The sequence below is a fragment of the Argopecten irradians genome, chromosome 13 (assembly GCF_041381155.1).
Source record: "Argopecten irradians isolate NY chromosome 13, Ai_NY, whole genome shotgun sequence".
NCBI classification, from domain to species: domain Eukaryota; kingdom Metazoa; phylum Mollusca; class Bivalvia; order Pectinida; family Pectinidae; genus Argopecten; species Argopecten irradians.
Window position 1 is genome coordinate 27,213,590 of NC_091146.1, and position 20,151 is coordinate 27,233,740.

The 20,151-nt window shown below is 34.5% G+C and overlaps 2 protein-coding genes across 5 annotated transcripts in view; one reads left to right on the forward strand and one right to left on the reverse strand.

Moving 5' to 3' along the window:
* LOC138306001 (cyclin-dependent kinase 4 inhibitor B-like) overlaps positions 1-20,151 on the forward strand; it is a 637,657-nt gene that overhangs the window by 590,671 nt on the left and 26,835 nt on the right. The gene's annotated exons all lie outside the window — the stretch shown is intronic.
* LOC138306542 (solute carrier family 23 member 2-like) lies at positions 826-15,960 on the reverse strand. Its single transcript, XM_069246991.1, has 12 exons — positions 15,841-15,960; positions 12,497-12,654; positions 11,921-12,015; positions 10,763-10,845; positions 10,188-10,369; positions 9,489-9,621; positions 7,855-8,011; positions 6,015-6,268; positions 5,002-5,131; positions 3,519-3,662; positions 3,023-3,118; positions 826-1,043 (listed from the first exon to the last, which is right to left on the reverse strand). The coding sequence occupies exons 1-12, from the start codon at positions 15,958-15,960 to the stop codon at positions 826-828; spliced, it is 1,770 nt and encodes a 589-aa protein (XP_069103092.1).

A 20,151-nucleotide genomic window follows, 5' to 3' on the forward strand; every position in this document is an offset into this window, starting at 1 on the left:
ATTTCCGTCGCAATGAAAAAAACCCAACTATTTAAATATTATTGTTTGGGTTATTTGTACTGAAATCATTTCTCCCATTCAGAAGGACGTGATTTCACTCTAAGTAAATCCTCGGTGAGATCGGTTACATAGCGTTTCAATATTTTGATATATATTTATTTTACGATCGGCAGATGTACATGTACCTGTGTATGCGCTTAGGTTTTTTTAATATACTCTGAAATAGTTAAATATAGCAGAATAACTATGATATGTTACAGAAATGCAGTAATTTTCAGAAGGTTTCAGTTCAATTTCGGAGAAGAAAACATAATATTTAAACTTATATAATAATAAAACAAAATGCACTTTTGGTTTTGAATGTCTGATTAAAAAACCTAGGTAAAATTGGCCATTTCCAAGTTATGTTAACTTATAATACATTTCAAAAAAATGTTATCAATTTAGAGGAAATGCCTTTAGAAAAACACGACATCTCATGAAATAGCGGCCCGCTTCAGAAAGCACAACGGTACGTACGTGTGGCACAAGCAAGCTATACATCAAATGATGTGCCAGTGTAGCGTTGAATAACGGGGGTCCATTTTTAACGTCACACCGGCGGATATCAAAGGAAAATCAGTCGTCACCTAACGTCATGGTCATTGCACTTGCACAAAAGCGCTCGCGACTTATTCGTTTAAAACCCCTAGTGACAAATCTTCTTACTTATAAGTCCTTGATCCACATAAGGAGAAAAAATATATATGATTCGCCTTTTGCATTTTGAATCAAAATCTGGGGGGAAAAACAAGAGAAAAGCAAGTAAGTTAGTTTTTATTTCAGTTACACAGCTTCACATTTCCTGGTATGACCAATATTTTGAATGAACGGGATACGTCTTAACGTGACGTTATCCTTACACAATTTGTCTAAATACGGTACGTCATACAAGTGACTTCGACTAACATGACGGCTCGCTGGACATAATTGTACCGCGTTCTGTTCAACATCGAAATTGCCATCGTTTATGATTGGCAACAGACCTCTGGAATGTCGATCACCTGTGAACATAAATCAGTTATAATTATGAGTTGATAGCAGAAAATATGTTTTTATATACAAAACATAGTAATGTCCTCTCCACGTCTTAAATATAACACGTTTATCAGGAACTAAAATTGTAAACGGTCTATTTCGTTGTTCCCTAATGGTTCGTTATATACTTGTTCATGAGCTCGCTTCTACAATGTAATTAAGATTAGACCTGCCATTCCGTTTCACCGCGATACTCTACGTTATATTCCTCATACTCCCCGTTCGGCACCTCAGCATGACCCCTAAACTCGAAACATCTCGGGACATACTAAAATATATAACTACGGTAGTAGCCATTTATACTACACCGAAGATTTCCTAGACGACACCCTGATTGGCTAATTATAGGGTTCATACTAAGGTGACCCCGAACGTGCAGTTGTTAGACCTTGAATCGTAGTGGGGCGAAATTACAAACCTAATTATGGGATAGAATGTATTTTTTCATGAATTTACTGATAATGAATTTTAGTTTGAACACGAGACGAAAAATTCCAGATGTTTGCGCCAGTAAAATGTCGATCGGCAAACATCGAACTGTTGATTGGTAAACATTGAAATGTTGATTACAAACGTCATCATGACGTCACTATTCATTCGGTTCAGCTTGGCAACTTTCGCCAATGTGCACTTTTTATAAGCATCTGTCTGAATGTGCAGTGAAACAGATGGATCCAGACAAAAATAATTTTGTCTTTATCAATTTTCTATCGTTCTGTGTTATTGTCAAAAACAATCGCTAATTTACAAGTTTATGACTTCAACCTTATTTAATGTTTTCATTGCATATATTTAATTTGCTACCATGAATTATGATTATATGATATTCATTTGTAATGAAGGGAATTTTGTCGAATGTATGTAAATGATAGAATGTATAACAAAACAACGCAGTTTTAGCCAACATGTTGAACTGGAAGACTGAACTGTTACTCGATGCCACATGACATATGACATCAGTTTGGTATTCTAGCTAGTCCAACACAACACATGTGTGGATAAGCCACATGTGTCTGAGCCATTAAAATATACACACGTACATGTATTGACTGAATGTGAGATAAACGTATACTAAGTACAAATGTGTTGTTATTAAACATGCAAACGTGTCTAGCCCACTAAACACACGTACATATGTTGACTGAATGTGAGATAAACGTATTCTAAGCACATATGTTTTGTTATTAAACGTACAAGTGTATCTGGCCCACTAAACATACTATTACTTTTAAAAAAAATGTATCTGTGCTTGCATGTACTATATACGTTTAAGAGAACTGGTTAGCATATAACTTAGCATGTTTTTTAATGAAGGTCGGTGATTGTTAGAACCAGATTCTGTATACCGAATTAGTGCAGCCTTTCATATAATGTTTACTATAAGGTAATTTTATATGGGAGCTAAGACTTTTTTGTTTACTTTAAAAATATTATATTGGTTTTTTTTAGCTGACAATAGGTATTTGACACAAGTTATCCATACCTTGTGAAGACTTTATCTAATTACCTGTTGTTATATATGCGAGCTAGTTAAGGTGTTCGTGACGAAATCATTTTTGATAGATAACTTATATTTTTGGGTCTCGGTCATGGATCGCTTCGTAAACGTTACATTGACTTCGCATGCTATTCCGTCTTTGCTTATCACAGAGTAAGCTCCCTTGCGGGTAGTCGTCCATTATGACGTCAATATTTTGTGGGCGCTATGCACGTCGTTTTCTCTGTAAAGTATGACGTCGCGCTAGCAAAAGATGACATCACAATTAATACCTACACGCAGGGGTAGATAACTCTGTAATACGCAAATACAGAATATATTTAGAAAAATAGGTTACTATTATGCGACTTGAAATAACACGATGACAGAAGTGTGCTATCGCCATGTTTTATAGTTTTGTGCACACATATGTTTTGGCCATTTGGACCTCAACACGAGGTAACCTACCTTTGACTGTATTGTCCATTACTAGGGCGATAAACGTCCCTAAGATCATTGGAAAACTTAAGACTAGCTCCACCACTTTATCTAGCTCTGTGTTGCCTTAAAAGATAATATAAAATATTATAATCGTAGGTCCATTAATGACCTAGATAGATATGATTTTTTTTATAAAAAAAATGAACCAGGCATATCAAATCATTGAGTTATTTTGATATTTGAATATTATACAAAAAATAGTAATTGATGAAAGCAAACGGATTACATTTTATTCAATACCACAGAACATTGCACGATGAGATTATTAATGAAATTAGAAATCAGATAACTTAATAAGAAAATAATTGAGGCTATTTAAGCGCAGTTAGGTGACAAATATTATTGCGTAGTGAGGGCGCCTTCATACTTGTATTTATTTTAACTGCTACAGAATGTGCGTTCTACATTAGCTGCAGGAAACTGCAAATCTAAAATCCTTCAAATATTATGAATAAATAATCACCCGTATTGATCATATTAGGATATCGGTTCAGAGTTTCTGAACAAATGATTGGTATAAATATCGATATGCCGACAACTGATATGTTTCTTGAGGAAGTCATGTCAACTGTTCTCAGAGTAGATATCGCAAGACCAATTATGATTCCTGAAATTGAAGAATATAAAAACAATGATTACCTTAGACTTCCACTATTAGGATCCCCAGTGAGCACAAAAGATACATAATTGTCTATTAATTTATTCTTCATAATAAATATATCAATTACCTGATTTTTTAAAAGATAAATAAAAAAAAATTATAAACATTTTTTAAAATTAAAAATCACTTAGATATAGTTATAAATTACATGCAGACATACATTGATGCTTGGTTTTAAGCTTTGTTCAAGAAAAAAATTCTATCTGGAGGGGGTGCAATTTTGGGTTAAAAATCTCATTTTTTGCAATTAAAAAAATATTTGTGTGTCATGGTTTTTCAGACTTGAAAAAAAAATACAAAAATCACACTTGTCAGAAAACAACCATTGCAAAACAATTGCAGATGTTGTGTAAATTAAACAAAACCAACATTACTACTGTACTATAGAGGTACCATTTTAAAACCTGGGCTTTATTTTGCTGAATTTTACAAATCTACTGTACACTGCTACCAAATGACGACCATTACAGAAGCCAAAGTCGTGTGCATTTGTTTGCACAAGACTTTTTGGTATTATGAAGAATATATAGGGTTTATGACTATGGGATGGCAGTTATAATGCCTGTTTACTCATATCAAAGAACGAAATTATGTTTGGTCGTAAATGCCATGTACAAAACAAGAAGAGAGTCACCCACGCCAAGCCATATGATAATACGGTAGGCAAAATAAAACATGCCGATTTATTTAATGTGTTCCGTTATTAATTGTCAATGTTTAACATTGTTTAGTATTTAGAGATATCTGAATGATATCTAACCTTTTTAATAGTTTAAGGTAAATATTTGTGGGAAAAAACGATCTTTCATGATCCGTCAAAACTGGTTACACAGTAATGTACTCTTATCGTAGTCAACAGTCGATGTTTAGTTCAATGTTCACACCTCTTTATCTATCATAATTATGGCCTCGGGCGAATGAGAAGTCGCTCAAGACGGACTTTTTATGATGTTTGGGTTGTAAATACATGGTCGCTTGTCACGTAAGACAGGGTGTCGCTGAAAACAGACCCATAATATATCAAAATACGTTGGGGAGTCTCAAGTAAGGCCACATAAGACAGGGAGTCGCTACATACAGGGGGTCGCTCAGACAGTCTCGACTGTATTTTGAAAAACGGGATAAAATATTTTTTTTGTCATTACCAACAATTATAGAACCATGTGTCTCTTACAATTAATATACACAGCGCTGAAATAATATATTAATACTTGAATTGTCAACAATGAAAATATATCCGTTTGAAATCACTCTTATTTATTAGTTAAAACGTGGTTAACCAGACCCGTGGTAGCCATTGCTATTCCGCCAATAATTGGATCGGGCATCGATGACATGACCGCGCCAAACTTGACAAACACAGCGAGAATGAGCGCTAGGACTCCGGACAGAAGAACAGCATATCTACTGCCTACCTGTCATAATGAATACAGAAAAGTATGAAAACCAATTTAAGATGATGAATAAACAATCTGAATAAAATACAGATCCTATTTATCACTACGTTAGATAAGAGGATCTTAAAAATCCCATTAGGGGTCATGTCCAGGTGATCTTTGTAAATGGCCAATCAAATTGCTGCTGGCAAATTTTGAAGGTGACTTTCAGGGGACGAAATAGTTTGAAAATCTGACAGAACTATTTCCGTGTACGTAGTCATATTGCCCAAAAAGCACAATAAAGCTAATATTTGTATATTGGGGCGAAATGGCATTGTCCATTGACAGAGCAACGTACAGAAACTGCATTTGATCTTAATTACATCCGAACATGACGCTTAATCGGATTTTCTCAGATCCTCTATTGAACGGAGTGGTTATAAGGATCTGCATTTAAAACATATTCATGAATAAATACAAGAACATATGTGTTAGTTTCGTCATCATTATACCTTATATGGTATAACGTGTCGCCAAATTCCAAGCTTATGGAGTAGAAAAGTAGGAAGCTCTCCCTATGGAATTCGACCCATCGGTACATGATGACCGAAAGAATATGGTGACTTGTCTTAACCGAATGTACTTGGAACAGAATACTTGTGCCGGTATAGTCAGAATTAAACAGCTTTCAACTACTATAAAATAGAAAAGAGCCATGCCGTACAATTAAGCCGGATTAGACAAGGAAGATTCGGATTAGATTCGGATTAGACAAGGACGATTCGGATTAAACAAGGACGATTCGGATTAGACAAGAGCAGGTTTGACAAGTTATACAAAAACTGTTATAAAGGAAATTTCACCCATAAGCTTCGAGAGAACGAAAAATGAGGATGAGTTTGCTAATGATATCAATTACCTTCGTCAATGTCACAATTGAAGCGCCTACGGAATATGAGGTCGTTGCATGACCAGTGCCGAAGAAAGCTGATAGTACACTCATCAATCCTTCAATCAAAATCCCGCGGTTTACTGCGTGGGCTGGAACCGGAAGTGCGTCACATGTTTTCCCTGTGGCCAAATAATCTCCAATGGACTCCATAGCAGACGATATACTCACAGATATAAAGGCGATGAAAAGTCCAAGATTGAATTTCGGAGCTCCAAATTGACCTAATAAATTTACATGTACATCAAAATTCTGCTAAAATGAGTTGTCGGGATAAAAAAAACAAAACTCTTATAGGTTTTTTACACATGTATATGTTCATTAATCAGTGAGTATTTCTGTAGAGATTGAAGCGAGCGATTATTACTTATTACTACTACTTTTTATTACTACTTAAGTTATCTACTCTTCCGAGTAGGTATTGATTGTGACGTCAATTTAATGCGAATGAAATTAACGTTCCTTTCATTGAAAAGCATAGCGTTACCCTCGCAAACACATTACGTCACAATCAATACCTACTCGGAAGGGCAGATAACTATTAAATATGCAAATACAGAATAACAATTATACATGTTCATTAGACTATTTACCACTAAAACGTTTATGACATTGCATCGTTAGATAAATCAACAGGTATAATGCTAAAGTTTTTGAACTATCACTGACAAAATAATATGACTGAAGTCAAAACCTTAAAGGGCGCAGCCAGATATTTCATTAACCCTTTATTATGCAATGTTAAAAAGTGTAATTTATGGAAATAGCGGTGCCGGATTATCTGTTTACTTTCATATATTCACATTCTACCCTTGTCCCGAACCGCCATTTGAGAAGGAAGGAATATTCATTTCATAATAAATAACAACTGATTTATTGGAAGGTGGTCAAAATCACTGGAACGCTTGCAAATAAAGAGCAAAAGAATTAAACTTCCGTCGGATGAAGATTACGTTTGTTGGATCATAAGAGCGATTGAATCGCTCGATTATATAATGAGCTTACTTAAAAATTTTATAGCCAAGGTGATTACTTATGATTTATAGCAATGGCGGCCGCTAGCTGAAACTTTCAGTATATAGGATTGAATTTTGAAGATTTTTTTTTTCTTATATTTTTTATGTATGTGAACTGCTGCGCCCTTATCAGATAGTAGTAACCAAAGGGAGATAAGATGAGTAGCAAAATGTTACTGTTAGCTTTTTTAATTCATAATTTTGCATTTTTATGTTAAATGGGGTTACGTTAAACATGAAGTTAAAGTCAATGACATTCGAACTCACAACACTTCTCATTGTCAAATCCATGTCGAACGTACTTTTTCACAAAACATAATTATACCGTATAAAGATGTACATGCCTAAACGAATTATTGAGTTGTGCTCTTATCATTTCATGCTGAGAGAATGTAATTAACTGTATCACCATTCATTCATTCTTTTTTAAACTAGTAAAGACAATTAGGAAAGGTAAATCGATAATATGTAGCCATTCTAATTGTTATGTGAGTATCTAAGGTCACACACAGGATTTCATAATTTACCTATCACTTCAAACTCTTTAAAGACCCATAATAATACAATAATAAACAAAAATACCGTGACAATATATCGATAATAATATCCGAAATTAAATGTTCGCTAATTAAATCGAATCGAGTCCGAAATATCATATAAGGGGCGTAACTCTTACGACTTCAGGTAAATAATATATACATTTTTATCATGTATTTAAGCAAATTATCAATCTCATTCATATTACATATATGACGTAGAAGAGAGATATCATGAAATTACTTCAGTCGGATTACCTGGATATGGCCAATGGAACCACGGTGTGGACTCTATAAGTTCGGTCCGTGTGTCTGTCCTGGCCATATATGCTGATTTAGTTGGATCTGTTGGGAAAAGTCCCATCCGGGTACAGACGAAACAAATTATCCAGGTTAATAGTATACTGAGTGGAATCTGTAATTAAAAAAACACCATCATCATCATAAAAGACTTCATCATCATCATCATCATCATTATTTGATTCATCTCATCATCATCATCATCATCATCATTTGATTTTCTCTCAAAAATTTCGTTCATAAATGCAATATCACAATAAGTTCTAATGCGACATCTAATGTAATTGTGACTAATCCCTCTGCTATACAGTGACTTGTAGTTGCTGTGAATCGGTGTCCATTTTGTCTTTTTTGTGAAATCAATGAAAAAAAGAGATGTCGTAGACAGGTTTCATGAAATATAGCTTAAAATAAATATGTTTGAATTGTAAATGGTAAAGAAATAATGTTTTGAGTTGTTTTTATTATAAATATAGCAACCAGCAGGACGAGAAAAAATCAACGCAGATTTAATCATACAATGTACCACGTAACTACACGATAACTATAAAAAAATGTGTTTTTTTCGGGTACTCCGGCTTACCTCCACCAACAAACCTGGCACGTTCTTACATGACCTTAGCTGTTAATAGGACGTTAAACCAATAAAACCTAATAAAACTAATACACAATGTCTTTCTCAGTAATGTTATACGGAGTCTCGGTCTTTATTTAAATATGGGAGCTAGATCCGATAAGTTTTGTATCCCAGGTAATAAGATTAAATATTTATGTACATACTTATCAGCAATTTAGGTTTAACACATATATGAATTGTGTCAATTCTAAGTTTCTTGTTAAGAAAAAAAACAAAACAAGAGCGATATGTAGTGCACATAAAGTATACAAAGCGTGCACTATTCAGAAATTATCATTAGTATTGATCACCGGTCTTGTCATACAATTCTAGAACTCCAGGTGTTAGTCGTAACAGGTAGGTAGGGCGTTAGAATTGTACCTGCTGCCCCTATTGCATGATCATAAAAGGCGACTAAATTTAGGATCTTATCTTTTCTCTTCTTCCTAACTAACTTTGTTCTTCCTAGCGTCTCCCTTGACACCGCCTCACTTTTGGCCTTGAGTTGAGCGTTCGCTCCTGTGAGGAAGGCTCTGGGTTCTGTCCCCTGGCCGAGACACACCAAAGTCTATAAAAGTGGTAGTTTCTGCTCCTGCTTAGCGCTCAGCATACATGGAGTGGGACGACTAGTTCACCCGTTGTCAGTATAATGTGACCGGGTGGGTGTGTTGCTTGGTGTCTTCGGCGGCATGCTTCAGTGATATGGCACTATAAAAAGGGCAACAGTATCACTATACAAGAAGACACAACATGAATATACCGCAGTCTCCCAAAACATGCATCTCGCATAACATACACGCAACACATCGCATACATGGGAGGCCGTCCTTACATGACCATAGCTGTTAATAGGACGTTAATTAATCTAACAAACTAACAAACAAGTAACAGGAATTCATAATTAAATATTACATATACGTTGATCCTAGTTATATTGATGCTGCATAATACCACATCACATGTAAATGTACACTACCGCAAATATGTTGAATAGATGATATGCCTTTGGAGATGTGTCAGTTTTACTCTTTGATCTCCATGGACATCCCGGTAGCTTGACTTTTACATGAGCAAGGTAAACGCCGGCGATAATCACAATCAAGGCACTCCTACAAGACAAAAACTTATTTTATAAAATGGCTTTTCTATATTCTCTGACACTTAATTACATTACAAAATACTACTGATACCCATTTATTCACTTCGGTGATGTTTGATACATGTATTACCTGGATCGATTTGTATTGTCTGTACATAGAAGGAAATTCATTCTGACGTTGTCATAACAAACAAAATTAAGCGATGTCGGTGAAATTAGCGTAACGTCAGGACTTGCAAGGACGGTTGGACAAAATTGTTATTTTTACTGTGCATAAATGTTGTGTTATTTTAAATGCCTGTAAAGCATCACATATGTTTGTCTGTGAATGTGAATGATTTTCACAGCTTAAACCATTAAAAGTTATGGTCATTAATATATTACTGAAGAAAAAAATTGCATTTCAAAATGTTAGACAAGGTATGGTACACAAAACTTAAAAGCAATACTAATTTTGTTTCCAATGGTTTCTTTTTATGGACGCTTATCTTAATAGCATAATAAATATTCCAGGCTATAAAATCAATATTTCTATTTTAGAAAAAAAATCAAGCATAATGTTATGCGTTTACGTACATGATTGCGATTGGCCAATAGCTATTGCTGTACAATATTGACACGGGATACAGTGAGAATCCAAGGAGAAAGATAGTAACAGCGATTGTGATTGGTCCAATTACTCCTTGAAGTATGCCGACAGCTCCTGTTGCCCCTAGCAACACCTCTACAAGTGACGCTAGGATTAGGCTTCCCTGTAACTTCGTATACAGTAAAGAACATTATACGTTAACGGGATAATTAAAAAAAAGTATAACATGTAGTTTCAAACGACAGGCAAACTTAAAGTGTTAAAAGGAAACTACCATGTATGCGGAATGTAGCGTGTATGAACTGCGAGGTGCGTGTTTTGGGAGACTGCGGTATGTTCGTGTTGTGCCTATGTGTTAATAGTCTATTGTGTGTATTTGAATATTGAAAATCCAAAATAGAAACTACCATGTATGCGGAGTGTAGTGTGTATGAAGTGCGAAGTGCGTGTTTTGGGAGATTGCGGTATGTTCGTGTTGTGCCTATGTGTTAATAGTCTATTGTGTGTATTTGAATATTGAAAATCCTGAATAGAAAGATAAGTATAAATCAGTAAAGCTTACTTCGTTAAGTCTGTTGTATTTCGTATTTTCGTCAACATAGCTCAAGACATTTAAAGTAGTGTTCATTATGTTAGGCTGGTTTTCTACAACAAAACAACATAGAACAGCAGACAATTGATCTCAGTCATAGATTAGATATATAACAGTAGAGTGTTGGACTTTATTTCCATTGTAGAATGAAATATGCTGCATTAAATCTGACAATGCAAGTCTATCCACGCACTTTATATAGGGGGCGATAGGCGTATTGTATCCAAGCAGAGTCAAACAAAATGACGACTGCCCGTCCTTAGAAAAGCAAGGGGTTGTCTCAGAAACGAAATTGGGAAAAAACCTGAACTATTTGTTTTTAATCTCAAATGTATATTTTAACTTGCATTATCAGTTTTAAGAATTCCAAACTAGTTTATTAAAGGATGAAATATATCAGTTTCAACAGATAAAACGACAAATATTTAATAAAGAGAACTTGACGTTTTGTCTTGTTAAACTTGGTAAACTGTTGAACTGCATTACTTATTTTCGAGACAATTTGACTATCCGTTTGTATCCAAACGACGTTTTAAAGTGGTTTAAATACGCAAATTTAGCTTCTGTAGTTCGGCGTTGTTTTGAATCGCGGTCTTAGCCATATAGTTAAGCAATTCAATAAATATTATGACGTAGGCCAATGCAGAAGTACGTTCATTAACATCATACATTTGTTAACTGAGTATAAGAGTATGTGCTACATTGACTAAAATACCTAACTGTTCTACAGTTGACAAATAACGCTTTCTACAAATCTATTGATAAACCGTCAACATTATTATCAATTTTACACAAAATACAAAGTACATCAACATACATTTTTAACTATCAATGGTACTTCGATAGTACTTAGTACGATTGACCGTTTATAAAAACAATGTTTTTCGTATGGATCCAATTATTTCTCTCCCGATTCAGACTAATACCGCAAAGTGACACATCGGCAGAAGTTTGCCGAGTGGTAACGAATATCAAGCGATCGTGACGTCATCATGACGTAAGCAGTTAACTAGTCAACCTTTCGGTATTAACGAGTAAACATTTCACGACTACAAATATTTGAAATATAGGATATACATATATAATGGTATAGGGAATATAATTTAAAATTATAACGATAGTTAATACCTGTATTATTCAGTGGGCACGTCCATGTCCCACTGCTCTTCATCGCCAGTAACGGAGGGAGGAATGTAAAGGACGGACCTTGGAACACCGGAAGTCTGTCGAAAAAAGTAACACGTGACACGTGTGTGCAGTGTGATTGGTAGATTTTGTTTCAACACGTGAGTGCATATTTGGCAACATAATTTTCAGTACTTGTTTTAGATATGTTTCTGTATGTTTATAGTACATCTCTTATAAACCAAATTATACCACTGGCTGCGAAACATAATCACATACTAGTCATTTATCGTTTTGATAGAAATATTATATGATATTCACTAATGTGCTGTGTATTGTATATGACATTCCTACCGATACAACTTATATATCATGAATTCAATATTATATCAAATATGCGATCTGCTACACAAAAATGAATATCTAATAGACATTTTGCGTATTAAATATGGCGTTATATCGAATCAAATCTAACAGGCGTGTGTAATATCGTACGGAACACATGGGAGGATATTTTTTAATTTCTCCACATTTAATAGATACTGTACTCAAATATGAATGATTTTATTTCAGACTTACCTTACTCCTAACAAGGTCTGTGTTATTGTCGCCAGACCGACCATGAAGAGGGATGAACAGAAAATCTGTGATCTGATTGGATCATTGGGTGATATGCAGACAACGTCAGATACGATATATGTCACCGTCACAACAGTTCCCAAACAAAACATGACATGCTGTAACATACAACGTCAGAAATGAAGAATGAAGATAGGCTTACAACGGCGAGGTATTTATAATATGATTGCTACAATTAAAGTGAATAGTCGGCAAAGAAAACCAGTCTAAATGCGTTCATTGGCCTTCCAAAAGTTCTCACATATTAAATACGACGGTCACGTTCTGCTTAGTTTCCCAGTTCTGACCATTAAAATAAAGGAAAGTTGAAAGCATTGAAAGCGAGGCTGCGTGGAAATGTAACCACGGGACATAGTGAGCCGGGAGGACGTTTTAGAATTTCCATACTTAAAATTAATTTCTTCTTCGTACGCAGACAGATTTTGACGAGAGATTTTATTTTTCCATTTCATAAGAAATTATCCTGGATACATTCACACCATTTCACCACTTTAGCCATCCTTGCCCGACTGTTCACTTTAAAGACAAAAGCTGTTAATTAAAGTATCTTATGCTTGAACCCTATGTTTTTGATATTTAAAGTATGTATTTTTATTGCGTAATGCACGTACAGTCAAACCTGCCTTTGCGACCACCTCCGTATTAAGAAATCTATGCATTTATTGAATTTTCTAAAAAAAATCATTTCTTTAAAGACAGGTTTTACTGTATACCAATGTTTTGTTTATGAAATATTTCCTATACCAATAACCAAATCTAAATAAATTTAGACTTATAATTTCGCTACAAAATATATATTACTCGAAATGCTGATAGGCTTAACAAAGATACATGTTGTTGGGATCCCGAACGGAAAGGTGTGATACCTTGATCTATCAAAAATAATTTTAATTAGATTGATTATTAACGTGCGATATCAGTATAACTGTCTACAGTACATATGTTGTACGTGTGTTGTACATATGTTGTACGTGTGTTGTACATATGTGTAGTGGTTGTACATATGTTGTACGTGTGTTTGTGTTGTACATATGTTGTACGTGTGTTGTACATGTGTGTTGTACATATGTTGTACGTGTGTTGTACGTTGTTGTACATATGTTGTACGTGTGTTGTACATATGTTGTGTACGTGTTTGTGTGTTGTACATATGTTGTACGTGTGTTGTACATATGTTGTACGTGTGTTGTACATATGTTGTACTGTGTTGTACATATGTTGTACGTGTGTTGTACATATGTTGTACGTGTGTTGTACATATGTTGTACGTGTGTTGTACATATGTTGTACGTGTGTTGTTACATATGTTGTACGTGTGTTGTACATATGTTGTACGTGTGTTGTACATATGTTGTACGTGTTGTACATATGTTGTACTGTTGTACATATGTTGTACGTGTGTTGTACATATGTTGTACGTGTGTTGTACATATGTTGTACGTGTGTTGTACATATGTTGTACGTGTGTTGTACATATGTTGTACGTGTGTTGTACATATGTTGTACGTGTGTTGTACATATGTTGTACGTGTGTTGTACATATGTTGTACGTGTGTTGTACATATGTTGTTACGTGTGTTGTACATATGTTGTACGTGTGTTGTACATATGTTGTACGTGTGTTGTACATATGTTGTACGTGTGTTGTACATATGTTGTACGTGTGTTGTACATATGTTGTACGTGTGTTGTACATATGTTGTACGTGTGTTGTACATATGTTGTACGTGTGTTGTACATATGTTGTACGTGTGTTGTACATATGTTGTACATGTGTTGTACATATGTTGTACATATGTTGTACGTGTGTTGTACATGTGTTGTACATATGTTGTACGTGTGTTGTACATATGTTGTACGTGTGTTGTACGTGTGTTGTACATATGTTGTACGTGTGTTGTACATATGTTGTACGTGTGTTGTACATATGTTGTACGTGTGTTGTGTTTCTATTGTTTTCGCTGTATTTGCATGAACAATGAATCATATGGTTCAATGTAATAAACAGGTGTGACCTAACAGAACTTAACACAAGCACTTGATGGAGTAGCATGAATATACGTACCCGGCCTACTATACCTTTTGGCGGGCAAAGACGACACCATTTTCTGTCTAACAGTCTTTTGAGCTACAATATTGCAGCTATTGATGGAGATACAGAAATAACATGTGACGAGGTACACATTTTATATCAAAAACATCAAATAGGGAGCTTTATTTATTTATTGTTAAGTATTCCGAGGTGGTAACTTGTGTTTTGTATGTATAGGACATTCATAAGTTCCTTAAATTATTCATTTCATATTCCGAAAAAATCGTTTTATTTCATTTCAAGTTTTTTTTTTTTCATAGAATATGTATTATTGTTATCACTTTTTGCAAACTTGTATATATACAGTCTGACTTGTATTATAGTTGCATCGACTGATAAAATGTTGATTGAGGTTGATAACATCATGACCAGGTCGATATTGTAATTTGACACCACAATATTGCGGCGTTTAATTATTTGAGAACATGTAGTAAGGTTATTCGTCGGGGAATTTTCAAAATCTTTTTTAAGAACCGTCATAACATAACAGAATGCCTTTGATTCGGTACGTTTGCTGTATTTAGCATTGGTAGATTATAAATAATGACCTCGGTCCACACCCTAGGTCATCATTTAATTGTCCGAAGGAAGCATAACACCATACGGATGCCATCAAAGACCTTAAACTGATAAATGATATGATGTGCTCTTTTTTCCACTATTTTCATTGGATAATACATGGTCACATGACGTTCAATATATAGCATATTAACTCGGTGTTTCCATTTTTTAAAACACCGATTCAATATATCTTTGCTAACTTCATTGCCCAAACACTGCATTCTTCAGGGTGGCGTTCGTTGACCATTTTTTTCTTAATTAATATACACCTTAGAGGTTTTGTTGACATTTGTTAAAGAAAAACATATCTAAGTAAAAATAAAGGACCTTTGTTTAAGAAGTGTTGTTATATCTCCCTTGTAGAATTTACGTCCTCAGTAATTATTTCTTCTATGTGGGTGATATAACCCCATATGGACCACAAAAAAGGTCCACATTGAAAACATATTTATGAATGCTCGTGTTTGAACATGACGAACTTTCGATGTTTTTTAAATGATATTTAAATAAATTTAAACGAAAATATCATTATTTCATTTCAAACAATGTGACGATAATACAATATTCACCTATATGAAATCATACAATTTTGATGCAGACCCAATTTATTTCATCGCTGTTTTATACTTACTTGGAATGCCACTGCGAACGCTATCGGGAAAGGAGGCCATTCTGAGACGTCGTATTCGAGCACGCGTGAATGAACATACTTTGTTGGTTTATCCTCGACTAATTCATCACTAGGCCCCATTCTGTGAAGTATTCATGACGTGTTGATCACTTACACATAGAGAACAATAAAATAATGTCATGCAAAACGGAATCAGTTTAGCTGTAAAGAGGAAACCTACAATACAATTGTAGTATATTTGTCAATATTCCTTTAAGTGCGTACAAACTATAACCGTTTCATGTAAGCTGGATACTAAATCCACGCACTAGAACGATAATTATAACCAACATATGCTATTTCATTGTCATTTTTCTAGTTATTTATACAATCACGTGCTGCATACATAACGACACCTGTTCATTCGTTCACAATTTCCATTATATTATATGAAATATATTCCTTTATCGACGCCTTCTATTAAATATTATATATATGTCCATTATTTATCTATCAACATCTGTACTGTTACGGATTGTCTTTTATGAATTATTCAAAATATGGAATCCATGTGTACAACACATAGACGTAATAAAGAAGTATATACTTCATTAACTACCGTATCCTTCAGTTTCAGGTCACGCGCTACTAGTGTGTTTGGTGTAAAATATTAGGAAAAATAAAATGTCAATGCAACGCTGCATCTCCCAAGGATGTTACGTATTTTGCATGTTAAATATAAATATGTGTTATATTTACACCCGATATCTTGTTGGCCTGTCGTATCAATTTATATAGTGTATGTCTGGATTTATAATTCGTCCATATACCATTTTAGACATTTTCAAGGTCTTTAAAAATATGGATATGCTAAAAGCATACTCTATTTGTTATATGACTGTGAGTTTTGCTGTTTTCTGATTGGTCTAGACCGCTCCGACAGGTCTTGACAAAATGCAATGTCAACCTGAGACCGACGAACACCTGTTCAGAGATTGGCAGTGCTAATCCGATAACCTGGCTATACATAGACACATGGAATTCCCTGTCTCTTCCACATTTTTGACCAATCAAAATAGAGCATTGCCGATCATCGGGCAATGACCAAATCCAACATGGCAGACAACTGTTAGGAAGGATTAGAAAAGATGTTTTAACACATTTTAAATGTAGCTATTTGTTCGAAAGTTATACTGTGAAGAAGAACAGTAGAAGAACTACTACCTACTGAGGATACGTGGATGAAGATTTTCTTGACTTTTGCTCGAGTAGTCATTGCGCTGTCCTTGCTTCAAAATTGTTCAAAGTAGAAAAACTTGTATCATTGTATCGTTTCATATAACAAAACAATTGTTGACTTTTTGTAGGTTAATACGAGTAATTGTTAAACCTTTGAAAGGTGATTTTTCCCCCGGCCTTCGGTCTCGGTTAATATCATATTTCTCAGGTTTTTAGGCCTCGGGAAATATCACCTTTCTCAGGTTTAACAATTCCTCGTATTAACCTACAAAAAAAGTCAATATTTGTATATTATTATATGGCTGTGTATTTTTGCTCGCTCCTTATTGGCTAAAACTAATTTTTCACGCCACGATACAACACGATATCCATCTGAAATTTGACAACTTGCTGAATGATTCACATACTAATGAAATTCAAAATGACGCATGCGATAAAATATTGAAAACTTGGATGTGGAAAAATGTACCAGCAATTCTCAAGATCTTAGTGTCAACATTGCAAAAACATTTGAGAATCAGATTCCCTTTCCGTGCTTCAACTTTTCAACCTGTTCCAATGTTACAGTCAACTATAACTTTAGCAAATATTTATTGAGAGCATTACTGTCCAAATCAGTCAGTCTGTTAATATGTTTGTGTATAATTTTCATGACAAATGGGGATTAAAAATGAGGTTTATGCGTTGTTTGTCTTTGTATTGAAAACATCTTGTACCAAAGTTGTAAAGTGCCATACCTTCGTAATCGACGAAAAGGTTTTTTTCTGATGAACGTGAATATCAAGTAAATGGCATATAATAAAACAGTTATCGACCTGTTTCCAGGTTGATATGGAGGTTTATATAATTATCAACCATCGAATTCTTTCGAATTCGATGGTTGATAAAACCTCAATATCAACCTGGAAACAGGTCGATAATTATATAATGTTGTATAAATCATCCTACACAGCTATACAATGCGGCGCCACTAAGAGGGAAGCAGCTCTGTTTCGACATCAAATGGTACTTATTATCATCAATCGAGTTCAGGAGATTATTGGGGTTTTCTTGATATTTGTTCAAAATATGAATATATCCTGTGTTATAAACGACCATCTGTCATATGCTTGACTGTTTTCTTACATAATACGTTGATAAATCCAATGCATTTAACATGTGTTGGGCAACACGCCAAGTTTATATACACCTTTACCATATTCAATGTAATTAACATTTGAAGAAATCGAATTATATTATATTTGTAAAATGCAATGATAATTTATAACTATGATATGAAAACCACACAAACCACAGTGCACCGTCATACGACTATAAATTTACATTAAAAGACTAAACTATGACATAATCCAGGGGTGGATATAACGGCAATGATAGTAACCCCGGAGTATCGAAAATGATATATAACGACAGTGAAATTAACACCTGGATTATCGAGGATGGTATTGTAAATGAACATAAATTATATACTTATGTGTACAACAAGCATATGTTTATGTGTAATTTTATTTCTAATAAAGCATATGAAATGTTCCGTTGTGTGCTATATAAAAGCGGTGAATACAATATAAGTTATGTTTGGTTTGTATAGTTTCGTGTCATATTACTAGTCAGACGTGCCAGTTTGGAAAGTGGAGTAAAACCGGAGAACCTGACGAAAAACCGCCGACCATCGGTCAGTATCCAGCAACTGACCAGCGTTGGATTCAAAACACCTACTCTAAGAAATAACCCACAATAACTTCATGCTGATATTCAGAAGTATGGAAACAAATTGCGTCTGAAGGAATTTGTCTTTTATAGGGATGTCTGCGGAGATGGTTATATTGCCAGGAATAAATTTAACTTAGTAAAAGGTGGGAATGTTTACCTGGATAGATATACTGAAATAGTATCTCAGTACAAACTTTAAATACCACAAAGGTTTGATGTATCACGCGTTGATGCAATGAACAAGCAGAAAAATGATAAATCAATAGTGATTGAAGAAGGAAAATGTTCTAGAACTGAGCGATCCTGACTATTACTCGGAAATTGTCGAACACCTTAATTACGATACTGTGAGGAAAATCACTTAAATAGCATCTCAACACCAAAAAAACCTCATCGATAAAAACTTGGAATACCTTTTTAACGATTTATGAAGGTTTTCGGGTTACCCAAAATACATAAACGCAAACTTATTCTAGAGGCGGACAAACTACAAACGGAATATGTCAACGTATTGAACCACTCAGATTTGAAACTAAGACCAATAGTAGAGGGTCGTGCGTGTCCCACCCCGTCTGAGCAATGCACCATATCATTTTGAAATTTTTATGTCAATGTATTCCGAGCTATCTAATGGACGATATGGGATTTGTTACACAGTTAGCAACAGAGATTGAAGAAGTGGCCTTACAAGTTAGCTTTGATGTCACAAGTCAATATACAAAATATCCCTCATAATAAGTGGCATCTACTACACCGACACACACACATACATATATGACAATAAACGTTAAAAAGATTAGATGAACTTATTTTGTCCTCCATACAAAAAAAACTATTCTTTACAGCTGATCACATGAAGTATTGAACGCTCACGTGCCATTCCAGTAGAAGATTTACTTAAAACCAAGGATACATCAACACATCACACTAAGATACTATCTGTGTTAACACACATTTTGATTTAAAACGCTATGCTTAAAGATACTCCAACGCCGACAGAGCATAAATGATATTCAACATTTGAACAATAATTGGTGTTTAATCGTGTATATGTATGCCTAATTAACACAAATAATTATATAAAATATGTTATTTCGCCTTTGGTGCATGCTCAATCAGTACTTTATTCGATATAGGATATAGTGCCACGGAATTTTTTTGGGATGCAATTAATAATTCTTCATATTTTAACATGAAGTAAAATAAGAAGCTCAAACTTTTCAGTGGTGGTAATAGTGTAAAGTAAGTAACTTTTGTAACTGAAGACAAATACTAAATCGTCTGTTCGTGTTTTTTATAGTGAAAAAATTGTCATTTGTCAGCGGTGGAGCATCTTTAATGTAGCTTCCTCGATACTCCAGGAGTTCTTATCACATACGA